Source organism: Haliaeetus albicilla, chromosome Z (genome assembly GCF_947461875.1).
Source record: "Haliaeetus albicilla chromosome Z, bHalAlb1.1, whole genome shotgun sequence".
Lineage (NCBI taxonomy): Eukaryota > Metazoa > Chordata > Aves > Accipitriformes > Accipitridae > Haliaeetus > Haliaeetus albicilla.
In genome coordinates this window covers 42,775,503-42,791,345 of record NC_091516.1, presented here as the reverse complement: position 1 = coordinate 42,791,345, position 15,843 = coordinate 42,775,503, and the positions used below count along the sequence as shown (strand labels likewise).

The window sequence follows — 15,843 nt, the reverse complement described above, 5'->3', positions numbered from 1 at the left end:
TTTAAAATATGACTTACAAGCAGAGACCCTCCAGACGCTACAGGCTCTGGTAAGTGTAATATCCTTGGTGTATAGACATTAGCTGTAACGAGCTTTGGTGGCGCCTAACTCACCAATTATAACTGCTATTTCTTCCCCCGGGGCCCACCAACTCGTGTCGCCTCTGGCAGCCACCAACTTTAAGATTTCAAGACACCAGGACAGACACTTCCAGATGTAAGGAACACCGCCCTTTCTTCATGCGTTATCTGGTGACTTCCAACAGCGGCACCGGTTACCCCCGGCAGCGCTCCCCCATCTCCCCGCACAGAGACCCAAGCGCCCGCCAGCCCCGTCAGGCGGCCGGCGGTTCCCGCCTCACAGAGCGCCGCGGGAGGGGGAGCACCGCGGCCGCCCCGCCCCCGCGGCCGCCCCAGCCGCCTCCGCCGGAGCGCAGCGGGGCCATGTCGGCTCCGCGAGCCGCGGCGCCGGGCCCCGGCGGCGGGGCGGCGGAACGCGAGCCGGTGCCGGTGCGCGGCCGGGGGCTGGAGCTGGAGCTGGAGCTGGGGAGCAGCACACAGACGTCGCACCGGCTGCTGGCCTACAGCGATGCCCTGCTGTCCATCATAGCCACGGTGATGGTGAGCGACCGGCCCGGCCCGGCCCAGCGGCGGCGCGGGGCCTGCCCGACCCGGCCCCGCCGCAGAACCCGGGGCGGCAGAGTGGAGGGCTGGCGGCGCTTGGGTCGGGCCGGCGCCGCGTGGAGGCCCGGCAGGGCGGCGAGGCCGACTGGCGGCCTGAGGGAAACCGCGCCCCCACCCCCCCCGCCCCCCCGCAGCCGCAGCTTGTCGGGGGCCGTCCGGATTGCGCCCCTGCCCTGCCCGGGTGCCTGTGCGCCCGCCGCTTTCGGGGAGCCGCGTTCGCCCGTGTCGTCCCCCCCCAGCCCGCCTTCTGCAGCGCTGCCGCGAGCTGTGGGAGCCGCGTTCGCCCGTGTCGTCCCCCCCCCCCAGCCCGGCTTCTGCAGCGCTGCCGCGAGCTGTGGGAGCCGTGTGCCGGCGAGCGCGGTGGGCCGTCCCGGGGCCGCGGTGCTGGGGGGAGGGAACGGCGTTGTTCCTGTGCGGCCGAAAAGTGACTGTCTTCCAGAGCTGCGGGCTGTCAGGAGCTGCGTGATCCAGGAGTATTCGCGGCCGCCTCAAGCTTTTTAGGTTTTAATAAGGCTCTCAGTAAGGAAAAGAATGTCGCATACTAATAAGGTTTTGTCATTTCAGATTTTGCCCGTGGCTCACACAAAAATACATCCTGATCAGGTATCGTATGCTTTTTGTTTTGTTCCTTCTCGTGTCTTTGTGAGTACATGTAACATCCTAATTTAGCACCCCCACTTAATTTCAAGTGCCAGACTTTCAGAAAGCCCAAGCAACCATTAAGTAACCTAAAAGCCAACAGAAATTTCCCCGGGGGGGGGGGGGGGGGGGGGGCACCGTAGAACTTGGGGTGAAAAACTTAAATACTGAAGATCTGTGTAGTCTGCAGAAGTTGTGATACAAAGCCCTGAATGAGCCATATATTGTAGGCCATAGATTTTATCCAGTTATTTTTGTATGAAGAACGAATTGCCCATCTGACCAAAATATCTTTCAGAAAGCATCTGCTCTTTTTGGTAACGCATCGTCACTTGGAGAAGCTGCTTATATGGTGCAAGCTGAATGCTGGTTTTAAAATCAGGTTAAATAATAAATGTAATCAGAATAAGCAAAGGAGGAAAAAGACAACCACAAAAAATAAACTAATTCTGAAGGAAACAGGAATGTTAGGAAACACAAATTAATCATTTGAGAAAGTTCACAGGTTTTTTAATCACATTTTATTTTTTGCTCTTAAAAACAGACCTAGATGCAAATATTCTGTCTCATTTAGTTTAGGAAACTCAAGTATGATCCATAAGACAGCAAATAATTCACTTAAGTCTATTTAAGCCATTGTGGTGGTACGTGCAAAATTTGCTGTGGTTAAGCCCTCCCCTTCCTCATTGTTAACAATCATCACATGAAAACCTGTGTGATGCTTCTACTTCAGAAGTTAGTGCTAAGAAAATAAAAGAGGTATTTTTTGGCCAGCCCTCCTCTGAAATGTATTATCACAATAACAGTGATGAGAGAGCGCATAAATGAATTGCAAGGTGAACAGAGCATTGGGAAGCCCTTTTACAGATTGAAGAGATGTGTTGCTCCATCATATGCTGCTGACTACACATTTCAGCATACTCGCAAGTGTCTAATAAACCAGTTCTTCTGCACAGTAGTAAAAAGATTGTTGGAAGAGAACTGCATTCTTGGCAGTCATTTGCAAAAAATCTCTCACGTGACTGCATGTCCTTCCTCATTTGCAGATACTGCTAATAATTTCACAATGTAACATTGTCGTGGTTTAACCCCAGCCCTTAACTGAGCACCACACAGCCACTCACTCACTCCTCCCCCACCCAGTGGGATGGGGGAGAGAATCAGGAAAAAAAAAAAAAGTAAAACTCGTGGGTTGAGAGAAGAGTTTAATAGAACAGAAAGGAAGAAACTAATAATGGTAATAATAACAATAATAAAATAACAATAATAAAAGGATTGGGATATACAAAACAAGTGATGTGCAATGCAATTGCTCACCACCTGCCGACTGGTGCCCAGTTACTTCCCAAGCAGCGATGCCCCCCAGCCCCACTCCCTCCAGTTATTATACTTTGCATGACATCATATGGTATGGAGTATCCCTTTGGCCAGTTTGGGTCAGCTGTCCTGGCTGTGTCCCCTCCCAACTTCTTCTGCCCGTCCAGCCTTCTTGCTGGCTGGGCATGAGAAGCTGAAAAATCCTTGAATTAGTCTAAACACTACTTAGCAACAAATTATAATATCAGTGTGTTATCAACATTCTTCTCCTACTGAACCCAAAACGTAACACTATACCAGCTACTAGGAAGAAAATTAACTCTATCCCAGCGGAAACCAGGACAAACATTTAACTTTCTGTTTCCTTTCTCTGTCTCTGGGTGTCACTTTCTATTTCAGAAACTAGGTGAAAGTATTCAGCAACTTCTTCTAGCAAAAATTGCAGTCTACTTGATGACCTTCTTAATAGTCACAGTGGCATGGGCAGCTCATGTCAGGTAGGAACACAGTGTTTAACTCCAAAGTGAAAGAAAAACTATTGTTTAAAAGGACAGGAGTTAACCATGTGACTGATACATTTCTGTCTTGCTGATATATTTCTGAATTGTCTTTTGTTGGGTAATATAAAAAATCATTGTAAAGAAATGCTACCTGAAGCAGTGAATAACTACTCTTACGCCACTGGCACAGTGATACAGAGAAAAACAAGCATTATATACTTTTAAATTAGAGTTACTCTTAATTTTATTTCATATTCTAATTATGCTGAAAAAGCATGACTTCGTAACTTGTGTGCTACACAGATGGAGGAACTGATACAGTACATCTGGCCTAAAACTTGTCTTTCTCAGTCCTCAGCAGTGCTTGTCACAAAATCAATTGTAATGTTGCAGATGCTGCATTTTACAGAGCCGTGGACACCACCAACCTGCCCGTATAGTGGTAGTTAAAAGGAAATTGACTTGCAGGCATCATACTGGAATCAGGGCATTTTTTGTTTGAGTTTTGAAATTTACAAATGTCACTATACTTTTTCCTTAAGTAAGTGGATTGACTGCATTCTAATAGAGGTGTGGAACCTGTAATTCAATACTTGAAGCTGATACTTCACATCAGTGCTTTTATATTGTTTTTCTTTGCTTGCATAAGTAAATGCTGAGGCATAGTCTTTGAATACTTTAGGGTTTTGTGGAGGGTGATTGGTTCTATCGATTTTAAGTGACACTTCTGTGTATCAGGAATTTCATTAACAAGGTGTGGGGCAGTTTGGAAGAAAAACTTACTTTCTTTGCGTAATAATAACTATGCTGTATCTTAAGGAGAAGTAATTTTAAGCCTTAAAGTTCTGAAAGTACTCTGGCCTTAACTGCATGAACTTGCCTCTGCTCTTCCAAGTAAAACTCAGAGAAAATAAAAAAATAGCTCTTCACAATGACATGTGAGACGAAGAAAAATCTGAGACTCTGAGTGGACTCTGAACATCTGGATCTGCTCTGGAAGATCTGTGCAGTCCCACCAAAGGGCCCAGGTCCCTATACAGCATTGCTTCGTCTGACAAGCTAAAAGTCAGTCTGGTGCCTATATTTTTTTATTTTGTCATCAGAGTCTCAAATGGACTTGTTCATGTTCTTCTGTGAGCAGTGAACAGTGCCTGCCGGTGAAGGTCTGCCTTTGGTCATGCTTCAAAAGCATTTGCTTGAGCAATGAGCACAGGCTGTCAGTCTTCAGTTGATTCTGGGCCTTGCCTGTGTTTAAGTAAATAGGTGATTAATTGACAGCTAATGATAGTTGCCCTGTGGCTCCCAAGCCTTGTGCAGCTCACCTGCAGTTTGCTGGCTGTCCTGTCCTGGGTGTATCAGGTGGCAAGAGGTAGAGCTGTTCTGAAACAAAACTGCTGTGGGAGAAAGCAAACCAGTAGCCTACCCTGTGACTTGGCTGCATTTCATCCTGTAGTGAAGTGACAAGTCCTCCAGAGAGTCATCATCAACTGCTGCTCCTGAATCACCCCCATGTCTTCCATCTTCCAAGAAATTATATCAATTTGTAGCTCAGTGCCTTATTAGTTTTTTGGTATGTGACTTGGTGTGTCAGAACTGACATCTGGATCACTTCTTCATAGATGAATTGGCTGTTAACAATGGTGAAATTTACTTCAAAGTAAATACATAATTTCAGGTGTAGAGGAAGGATAGAGTACGGGGCGGAAAAAAACCCCAACAGTTTGCTACATCATATGCCACTTGTCCTTCAAACAGAAATGAGGTTCTTAATAACTGCTCCATGATTGAACTTGACTGTTCGTATCTCACTTTTCAAATTTTCCTAACAAATTACCTCCATGTTTGAGCTAATGAATTTTGGTAGCACCTGGACTACTTGTATAAATTATAGAGCAAAAGAAACCAGGTTCCCCTGTAATATCATAAAAGTACAATTTGTATATGGCATTGTAAAATGTATTTTGGGAGCTGGCTTGTTCATGATATCTTGTCTTGCCTTGACAGGTTGTTTCAGGTGATAGAGCTTATAGATGATGTCCTCGCTCTTCTAAATCTGGTGAGTCTTGTCAGACAGGCTGGATGTTGAACTAGCAAGTACAGGTCACTTTTTTTTAAGTCTGTATGTACCTATCCAAAAGTTTCTAATTTAAATTATTATATATTATTATATACCATAATTCTGCCAAATATCCAAGTCAGGAAGCTACAGAGAGCTTGAATTCCTCCTTGCCAAAGTGGCTGATTGATAACTAACTTGCTTTTAACTTCCACATGTTTTACTGTAAGCCAAAAGAAGCTCAGCATTAGGTTAGTCTGAAGTTCATCTGAGGGAACTGAAGAGGTACCTATGGCAAAAGCTTTTGACTCTGTTCATCTGTGTCCACCTGAAGTATCTGTCTTCCAGGCTTAAGAAAATTAAATCCTATACCTTTTGTAGCAAGGAGTCTTAGTGGTAGGTTTGAATTACAGTTACATGTTCAGTCATTTCTCTATTTAAGTTGCTCAGAAATTCATTCTGAAGCTTATTTGAAACAGAGGATTATATGATCTTTCAAAACTACCACTGAGAGACCAATTTCTGAATCAGTGTTTTGAGCTTTACACTTGCCTAAATCTTAAAAAATTCTTCATTTATTTGAGTATGTTTTTAACAAGCCACCCTGTAATATCTTGGTTACTAACAGTTGTAATGGGATGCTGCAATAGTGAACATATTTTTGCTTTCAGCTAGAGCTTTGTATTTTGCTATATTGTTCAAAATTCTGTTCTCTGACAGTGTGCAACCACACAGTTAATTTAATTTTGTTATTAAAAATAGTGAGTTTAAACTCCATTAGATAACACTACAGGAAATTATGTTAGAGGACTAGCTTAAGGCATGTAATTCTTATCTAATGTAGCTTTCAAAGCAATGCATTTCTTTGTGCTTGAGGTGGTTTTTATAATTTGCCTTTTTTTATATATGAAATACTAGCCATTTGTTACAGTCAAAGCTCAGCAACTTCAGAAATGTGGGTTTTTTTCATGATGCAGCAGGAGCATTTGATCTGTTTGTGTTGCATTCTCTGGACATGTCTTTAATGAAGAAATGGCTTGCTTTGTATTTTACCTAGTGTTTCAGTATGCTTTTTTTATTTTTTAGGCTTGTATGATGATCATAACTTTCTTGCCATACACAGTAAGTACTTTTCTAAAAGTTGACAATGTTTAAATTACAGGGTTTTTTCCTTTATTTATTTGGAAAGGCTTTACCAAAGTATTCAGAAACCTGGGAAAGTGTTTTTGTAGTATAAACCCTGAATAGTTAAGCCTTACTTTTTTAAAATTTGTGAGGACATGTTATAGCCTTCAATTACTGCATGTTATAGACCTGGCAGAAAATGGGTATTCTAGAAGAAAAAATTGTAATCATGGAAAGTTGTAGTTTCCCATGATTTCTTTTTAAAAAGCAGCTGTATTGAAAAATGTGGAAGTGGCCTGATGAGAATTTTGCATTTTGTAAGGGAACTAAAGCTGTGTTACAAACTCCTCTTTAGATGACAGAAGATTTTCTTTTTGTAATCTAGACAGAGTTTTTGGTATCACTTTTGACTTACTCAGCAAGGTTGAATCTGGCAGCCAATCATTCATTTTTTAAATCTGAAAATTTGATGTTCTGCGCAATTTCTGGTCAGATACCTTTAGACTTAGCAAGAATATTTGCAACTGAACACCATGTTAGCAGAACAAAACAGTTGCTTAAAATACATCTTGACTTTTATTGTATATGTAGAACAGATTTATATGACAGGCACCTGTTTCTCTGTGGATATATCTGTGTTACATATTAGTCTGCAAAGAATAAGGCTGTGGTCAGTAAAATGATCTTTATGAGCAAGAGTACATACTTTTACTTTGCCTTGAAGCTGAAATAATTTTTGGAAAGTTGTCACTGTTACCCTAATGCTACTCCCTGCTTCCCCCGCCAGTGAAGCTGCAGAAATTAATACAACAGGGAGCCATGGAGGTAGAGAAATCGAAACACTCAAAAAGGTATCCTAGTATCAGGAATTTTCACAGCTATGAACATCTTGTCTACTGAAAACACTGTTAAACTTTATGCTCAGCTACAAGCCAGTCTGTAGTTATTATGTAGTGTCAGAGAGGTTAAAGTTTTGCGGTATCAACATATGAGAGCAAAGCCACCTCTGCAGATGCCTTTGGTTGGGATGCCTGCATGTATTTGCGGCTTGAAATTGCATTTAGTGGAATTATGTTGAAATGCAAAGTGTTATTTAGGTTTTTGAGTTTCAGTATTGAATGAAGAGTGCTTCCATTTCTCTACTGTTATTCCTACTTTGCTTCTTAATTAAATATTTAATGTAGTTGCATTTTTTTCTAGTTTTCCTTAATGGCCTCCTTTCCAGAGGTACCTTTTGGCATTTTCCTGTTCAGTGTCTGTGCTGTTGTCATTGGCCTTATACAGGTATTGGAGCTATCCATTTACATTTTTACTTTTAAATAGGTTTTCTTAGGTAGAACTAAAATTACAGTTCTTAACTACAGGTGTAAATTGCTAAATGCCTCTTCTGTTTGTATAGCATTCTTTTTCAAAGTTGTGCCTGTTGTGATAATACAGTATCTGTATATAACGTGAAAGTTTGCATTGCCACTGTCTTGTGAAGCTGTTTTATGCAACTAAATCAGCTCATCTCAAAGTCCACAGAATAGTAACTCATTTCCCACTCTTTAAAAATGCCTTGGGGAAATGCAATTGACTTTTCCTGCTGAGGTTTTTACTGAGCCATGCAATGATGGCTGAGTGAACATGGGCTTTCAGCCTCAGTCCAATGGCACTGGTTTTCTGCTGGTGCAGTGCCTTGTCACTTTCTGTTCCATATTGTGGAGGTCTTCATTCTTCTTCATATAAGGTCATGACAAGCTCTGCAGAAAAGACTAAAATCTTGACATGCAATGTGTTGTGAAATCTCAGAGTTTCTAAGACCAGCCTTCCATGTGGGAGTGAAGAATAAGGTTCAAAGTGTTGATTTATAGTTTTACAGTTTTGTATTTGAAATGCTGCATATAATTGTATGTAATAACTTCAGTAATGCTCTTCTCCTTGCAGGCTGTGATAGTAGTGTATGGATTCTATCACCCACACTTACTGAACCAACAGATACAGGTGTCTGAAAATCAGAATTTCTATAAAAGTCATATCTTAAAGATTATCCTAAGAGGACCAGTTCTATGCTTTTTAGCAGCCATCTTTTCTTTTTTCTTTATTCCTTTGGTAAGTTCTCCCAGTTAATTGAAAATTTTGATGCAGCAGTTTGTATTAGTTGTATTTAGGACTGTGTATTAAAATAATGATGTCCATGTTAAATATGCAGACTTTCTCAGTTGCTAGTTCTCTGGTGTTGTAATCATGGCTGCTATTTTGCATCGAAGGTGTTCAGTTCACAGATACCAATCTGTGATTTGATCCATGAGTTTGGATAGTTTTGAAAGAATATTCTGCTACAATATTTGCTTTCCTTGCTCTGCCTGATTTTTTTTAACGCTTCTCTTAATTAGAAGGAGGTCTTCTAAACTTAGCATCTTGCTTATCATAAGTAAGTGAGATAATGTGGCAGGTTACATGAAATAATCATCACATTGCACGAACTGAAGACGAATATAATTGCTGCACTAACTCAGGGTGTAAGAGCAAGTAGAATAAGCAGATCAGTTAGCCAACCTGCATCTCAAAGCATATGTTTTTGGCTAAGTCCTGCTCTTACACAGCTTTTTTCTCTGCTGTCTTTATTAAATGTCAGTGACTTGCTTGTACTTATTAATAGCTTTTATCTTTCTCAGAATTCTGCTTGGAACTGAAATCTAGTTTTTTGACGTATCCTGAGCTTCCCTTCCTCTGTCTTGTTCTTTAGGAAAAGGTGGATTTAACTGAACTTTGAGAAAGATTCCATGGGAATTAGCAGTGTTTAAATAATCCCCAAATTTGGGAGGAATCAGGTTGCTGTTGATAAAAAGGACAGTTATGAGTTCAAAAGTGAAAAAGCCTAATTTTAACTGAAAATACATTTTCCTCTTAAACCGTTCTTCCCTATTCTCCCTCACCTTGTTCAGTAGTGTATTTTCTTTTAATATGAATAACAGTGAAATGAGTCTCCAAGTTGCTGTTGTGCTTAGACCTGTGCAAAGCCTGTGAACCATTTAGGACCCACTGAGGTGTCTTTGGGACACAAGTAGTAGAATTAAAGAATCACAGAATATTTCAAGTTGGAAAGAACTCATAAGGATCACATGGGATAGTTCTCCAACTTCCGAAGAACTCATTACTGCATTTTTGTTAGCAGAATTATTTCCCTTCTTGTTTGAGCTTGCTTCATTATTGGTACTAAATTACCTATCTAAAAGCAGTATTAGGTTGCACGTGCAATATTCAGGAGGTGCATGTGCATCTCAGGTAAGTGTTTTCCATGTCATAAAGTCAGCATTTGTTTTTCTCAATGTTATTACACCTAAAGATTGAGAGTAATAGTTTCATATTAAACTTGGAAGGTAATTTATATTTTGATAACTAAATTTAAACTGTGTTCATTTTCCTCTCCATAGTCTTATGTACTCCTTGGGCTCGTAATCATTTTTCCGCATCTCACTCGATTCATTACATGGTGTAAAACCAAGATTGTTGGTAAGTAACAATATCCATAGGAGTATGTTCAGATATGTTATTAGGTTGTCAACATGTTATCCAAACAGCCTGGAATTACGTAATTTTAGTTCTACTTCATTTTAAGTCTTGGAACATAGTGATTTTGGGGTTTATTGCCATGCTTCCAAACAGTTTCTGCCTCACTTCCTGGTTTCCCTTAATTTGTGACTAGATTTATGTAAGGTACAATACGGTCAAAGATCATTTCTGAGTTCAAAACCTCTCTGGTTTGTCCTGAATATGCACGTGCATGCACACACACACAAGTACATGAATGATGGCAAGCAGAGCACCTATAAATGAAACTTTTTCAGGGTAAGTAACTGTTTAGGGTGTTATATCTTATTAATCTAACTGCTGTGGTCTAAAGATGTGCCTTCACACATGGCTTAAGTCAGCCTAAATCCATGCTTCCTTCCCTCACGCTCCTTAGTTATGTTCTTTCTGCCCTCCTTGTGTCAGCACTAACAATTGCACAACTACACCAACAGCCAGAACTGCCCTTAAGCTCTGCTGAGAAGGAGGTTGCCAGTGCCAAAATAAAGGAGAAGGTGGTATCATGCAACCTACTCAGCTAAAAGGTGGCGTGTCCCTCTTTGAGAGCAATATAAACTGACTACAAAAACACTGAACAGATTACGTCTTTGGAATTGGCACTCCCGAGGTGAGTCAGAAGAATAACACCTTTGTGCATTTGGTGCTACTGTTCTGCCTAGTACAAGTCTGTCTACACTGCAAATGGGAACATACTTTTGACTCCCCCATGTGGCAGCAATAATAGACGGGGAGGCAGAAATGCTCTGAAACAGCTAAAGCCAGGCTGTCAGAGCCAGAGAATAAACACATACAAATATTGCCTGTGCCTACTGCAATGGGGGCACTGCAGTTTGCAGTCATGTCTGTGTACGTCTCACCCCGTCAGATGGCTGACATAAATTACTGCTCAGTTGACTGAGTTGTGATTACACGTGCTCTTCATTCAGTTCCTCTCCTTACTTCCTCTGGAAGCTGTAAGCTTTTTCCTCGTCCAGTCTATACTCCTGAAGTGGTGCAGCTTGGCTAGCTGGGCAGTTCAGCGTTCAGTCCTTAGGGATGTGTTTGACATAATTGCCTGTAAAAGCTCCAGAGCCCCACCTTTTGACCAAAGACTGGATTTATTTTAAAGCAGGGCATGTGATGGCCCAGCACAGCCCCCATGCTCCCATGAGTTTTTTCTCCCATGCAGTATAAGTTCTCCAAACTGTCTTAGAGGAGCTACAGCTATTAGGGCTTCCCAAGGCACAGCACCTGATTTGTTTAGCTCAAGTATTTTGTTCAACAGCTTTGAGTCATTATTCACTTGGTGGAAATGGTCTACTGTACAGTTTAAAGAACAGGGCTTTTTTGTCCCTGAAGCATTTGTTGAACTGAAAGCAGCATGACCTTCAGGGAGAGGCACAGCTGCCGAAAAAAGTGGAGTGACTGACCTGTGTGGATGAATGGCACCCTTCTTTCTACAGAAAGATTTTGGCAGTTGGGAGAAAGAGAAAGGGAGGTCACAGTCGGTTGTTTAACTACCTCTGTCTACCTTGTTTTATACTACCTGATTTTGTCTTTCATTAGTAAACATTTGGATTTGTTTCCAGGTCAGAGAGATGAAGAGGAGGAACAGCAGAGCTTAGAAACCTTTAGTTTTTACCTCAGTGAGCCTCTGAGTAAGGAACGGGTAGAAGCATTTAGTGATGGAGTCTATGCTATTGTAGCAACCCTGCTCATTTTAGATATATGGTAAGGCTTTGTGTTGTCTCTTACACTTTGTGTTGTTAACATTAACTTTTGTCTATATGTAATATTTGAGGAAATAAAATTAACCAAACATTGTCTTGGACTTCTAAAACCTGCAATGGTTACTTCTTGGATTTTCTGGAAAGATATAGAACACAAACAAAAGATATTTCTAACACCCACATTTCAGCAGTAGTGATCATCAGTGTATTTAATGTATGTTGGGCTGGGGAGTCTTGAAGAACAAAGTTTCCTTTTTGCTTAGTCATGTTTTCAGATAAAAGGCTTTTACCAACAAAAGCTGTTCAGTCGCTGTGGCAACTTTATTACATTAACCTAAAGGAACGCCAACTTATTTTCAAATTTCCTTTCAGATCTAATTTATTTGCAGAGCTGTTATTTGAAATGGTGGGTTTAAGTTACAAATTAGAGAACTACAGATTGGATGCCTGTTGTTGCCTACTTGCTCAAAGCAACATAGTTAGGTGTTGCTCCAGGTGTGTTTTTATAGTAGTAGTATGCAAAGTAAAATAAGCTTTCTCTCCACAGTGAAGACAATGTCCCTGATCCCAGAGAAGTTGAGAAGAAGTTCCACGGCAGCCTTCTTGAAGCTTTAAGTGAATACGGGCCAAACTACCTTGCCTACTTTGGCTCATTTGTAACAATTGGTCTCCTGTGGTTTGTCCATCACTCACTTTTCCTTTATGTAACAAAAGCTACACGATTAATGGGACTGCTTAACATACTTTCATTGGCCTTCATTGGTGGGCTTCCACTAGCTTACCAGCTGACCAGTGAATTTGCAGAGAAGTCTCACAATGAAATAGAAGCCATTCAGGTCAGCTGTGTTAGCACTTTCTTTGCCAGCATATTTCAGTTTGCAATATGGACTACAGCCCTCCTCCACGAAAGGGAAACTTTGCATCCTTTTGCTAGATATGGTGGCAAGGAGCATGCCTTCATGTTTGCCAAGCTGGCACTCTACCCTTGTGTAAGCCTTGGGGCCTTCTTTCTAACATGCTTGTTAAGTGAATTTAGCACAGCAATTTTCCATCTTATGCAGATTGTAATCCCATTTGCTTTTCTTGCCTTGCGCATTTTTGTTAGAATTTCTTTAGCTGTCATAAAGTCTGTGATGTCTCTCTCCAGACGGAAGGTTGTATTGTTAGAAGAAGAGGAGGCATGTTTGTCTCCTACTGAAACACTATCCTAAATTTCCACATAGTGCATGTGAAGTTACAACATTAACTTCAGTTCTTCTAACTCACATTATCTTCATGTGTGGATTATATTGATCTAAACCAAAGCCTGTGTTGGCCATAACCACGGCATATTTTAAGTTTTAGCTGGTCATGCTTGAGACCCTTTCTCCAAAATCTGCAATTGAAAAAAATGGGTAAATAGGGGATACAAAGAAAAGCCTGTTCCCCCTCCTTTAGAGCTACCGTTTTGGAAAAAGTGCTGCTTGATATGTAACTGCAGTGATGGTCAGTTAAGAAGTGCACAAACAGATGCCCAGAAAAATGCCTTTTTCCTGAGATACGGCAGTCATTGTGGCAGCCAAACACAGGTATAGAAGCTGGTTGTGCTATGGTAAGACAGGGAGTGAGGCTTGGAAGACATGGAGACCTCTGGATGTCTGGTTGGTGCATCATAGTAGAATGTTTGTGCGTATAGGTTGCTGGTCTCTTCCCCCCCCCCCCCCCCCCTTTTTTTTTTAGTGGTTACACTGTCTCTTCTGCAGAGTCAGAAACTTGTGGTAGCATTTTGAAAACTACATGTGTTGGAGTGGCTCTGAGTCAGTTTAGATGGGAGTTGCTATTGTGACCCATATGCAGTCTTCCAGGCTACCTGAACACAAGTTCTTCAGGCATATCTGTTCTTTTAAAAAAGGATGTATTTAACAAATGAGGGTTCATGTGGCTATGTATCCAAGGTTTGAACTAGCTTTGATATCTTGCAGGGAAGAGATTCAAAGAGCTGTGGGATGAGAGGTAAATCTGTTTTCAGTTCTGAAGCCGCTGCTCATCTGGAATGAAAGGTTTGGATTTCTCAGGCTTTTTGTGTCTTTTCATGCCTATTGAAAGGAACATCCTTCCGTTCCGAAGGTATGATGTCATATTCAGAGAGAGTATGAGACTTTCCTGCCATGTGTAAGAGTTCCCCATCAGGTAAGGGAGTTGAGTTTTTCACTAAGTAGAGGCTAACTAAGTGATCCTACAGATTTCTGAGTCTCAGCAAGACAGCAAAAGAAACTAAGCCTGTGCAAGTTCCAGTCCATGGCATGTTGAATTTTTTTACACTTACGTGCAGTTTGATAAGCTTTATGCCTATCAAACGTTACTCTGCAGAGAGCTGTACAGAAGGAGCGGGCAAAGTCATCTAGTCTCTGGCTGCCCTGGAAGGCTTTACATTTCTTTTTGGCAGAGCCATTACTTTGTGTCTTGAATTGTCTTAGTGTGTGATAACTTTAATGCCATATTTAAAGGCATTTGAGGGATTTTGTTGTTCCTCTTAAAAAAATTTTAAACATACCGAGAAACTATGCCTGGAGAAATTTTTAGTGAAAACAAATTGAGATACATCATTTCAGCTGAGATCAGTCTTGAAAGCACCTGTGCTTTTGGTTTGAAGCACCTTGGTACCGATATGCAATTGTTAGTATGACATGCTGCTTCTGAGAGAGTATGTTCAGATATTCAAGGGGTGTTATCCCTGGTTGAGGTTAAATGACTTGCAGTAGGATTCTGCATTGTGTTGTATATTGCAGGCTTTTTCTGATATTTAATAAAAGCACTTTTGGTTCTATATCATTTGTTTCTAATGTGCAGCTGGCACATAATAAACAGTGAATATGTGTATTTGTAATAAATTTCAGTCAGTGAAAAAACAAAGCTTCTAGCCCTTTTTTTCTGCTCTGCAGGTGAAACATAAATCTGACATCTACAATTAAAATTATGTTGGACATTTATTTTTTTCCTTCAGAATCATCAGGGTCACTTCCAACTTCAGCCATTCTGTGATTTTGTGTGAAACACTCAAAAGCTTTTGATGTGATGTAAAGAAATGTTGATTCTACTTCTGTTGGTACTTGAAGAAAATGAGACCTGAAACTGAATCTGACCAAGGATTTCACTCCAGTGTTTACAGGGATGGTTTGAAGAGCAGTGATTTGCAATGTATGAATACTACAAGGAACTATATTAGCTAACTAATGCATTTTTCCTTTTTTTTACCCCACTTGCAAGTAACTAATTTGTTCTGCAGAAAGAACAATTCTTTTTTTGCTTGTAGTCAAGATACTGTTTTTCAAACCAAATTTAATAGTATCTCAGAACCTAAACTTGAGGGCAAACTTGACCTGAGGTTTTGTATAAAAAGAGCTGGTTTAGGATCATTCTGATAGTTTTGGTAAGTTCTGGAGAAACAAACTGCATTTCAGAACAAAGCATTCATTTGAATTGTGTGATTCTCAAGTAGAAAGAACATTCCCAAATCTAACTGTAACTAGCTGTTCTTTGCAGATGTACTAATGACCACGGTTTTGTGTCTAGAAGAATTAAAGTGAAACACTTACAATGATTATAATAATCCCAGAATCACAAAATGGATGAGGCGGGAAGGGACCTCTGGAGACTGTCTAGTCCAACTCTTCTGTTTAAAATAGGGTTGGCTAGAGCTGGTTGCTAAGGTCTGCATCCAGTCAGACTTTGAGCATCTGCACAGATGGAGACACCACAACCACTCAACAGGTCAAGTTGTTTGAATGTCCAGTCACCATTAGAGTAAAAAAAAAAGGGTTCTTTTTCTTTTTTTCTTCCATTTAAAAGGAATTTCCTGTATTTCAGTTTGTGTCCATTGCTTCTCATCCTGTCACCGGGCTCCCCTGAGAAGAGTCTGGCTCTGTCTTTGCTTCTCACCATCAGGTATTCATAAACACTGGTAAGATCCCCCCGATCCTCCTCTTGCAGCCTGCATAGTCTGGCTCGCTCGCTCTCCTTATATGAGAGATGCTGTAGTACCTTAGTCCCTGCGTCGCCTCCATCGCCCTTTGGTGGACTCACTTTAGAGTACGTGTCTCTCCTGTACTGGGGAGAGGAGAGCTGGACACAGCATGCTAGATATGCCCTCACCAGTCACTACCCTTGACGTGCCAGTGGCACTTATTCCTAAGTCTAGGAGGCTGCTGGCTTTCTTTGCCAGAATAATAGTTTTAATTCAATAGAATCTGAAAGCAAAGAAG

The 15,843-nt window shown here is 41.1% G+C and overlaps 2 protein-coding genes across 2 annotated transcripts in view; one reads left to right on the top strand and one right to left on the bottom strand.

The window, feature by feature from the left end:
- The window catches only part of LOC104317004 (S-adenosylmethionine synthase), a 31,457-nt gene extending 31,081 nt beyond the window's left edge, over positions 1-376 (bottom strand). The window contains exon 1 of the mRNA XM_069776268.1: positions 18-376. The gene's annotated coding sequence lies outside the window, so the exon portion shown is untranslated. The remainder of the gene's footprint in view (positions 1-17) is intronic.
- On the top strand, positions 377-14,494 carry TMEM175 (transmembrane protein 175). The gene is made up of 10 exons (XM_069776266.1): positions 377-620; positions 1,248-1,286; positions 3,039-3,136; positions 5,144-5,195; positions 6,282-6,317; positions 7,521-7,604; positions 8,247-8,411; positions 9,737-9,815; positions 11,462-11,603; positions 12,150-14,494. The coding sequence occupies exons 1-10, from the start codon at positions 444-446 to the stop codon at positions 12,811-12,813; spliced, it is 1,536 nt and encodes a 511-aa protein (XP_069632367.1). The 5' UTR covers positions 377-443; the 3' UTR covers positions 12,814-14,494.
- The last annotated feature ends 1,349 nt before the right edge of the window (positions 14,495-15,843 follow it).

Excerpts from the sequence above, each read along its gene's own strand:
- TMEM175 (XM_069776266.1), top strand. The coding sequence starts at position 444 with ATGTCGGCTCCGCGAGCCGCGGCGCCGGGCCCCGGCGGCGGGGCGGCG. Across the intron at positions 7,605-8,246 it reads TTGTCATTGGCCTTATACAG|GCTGTGATAGTAGTGTATGG; the intron begins GTATTGGAGCTA and ends TTCTCCTTGCAG. Across the intron at positions 8,412-9,736 it reads CTTTTTTCTTTATTCCTTTG|TCTTATGTACTCCTTGGGCT; the intron begins GTAAGTTCTCCC and ends TCCTCTCCATAG.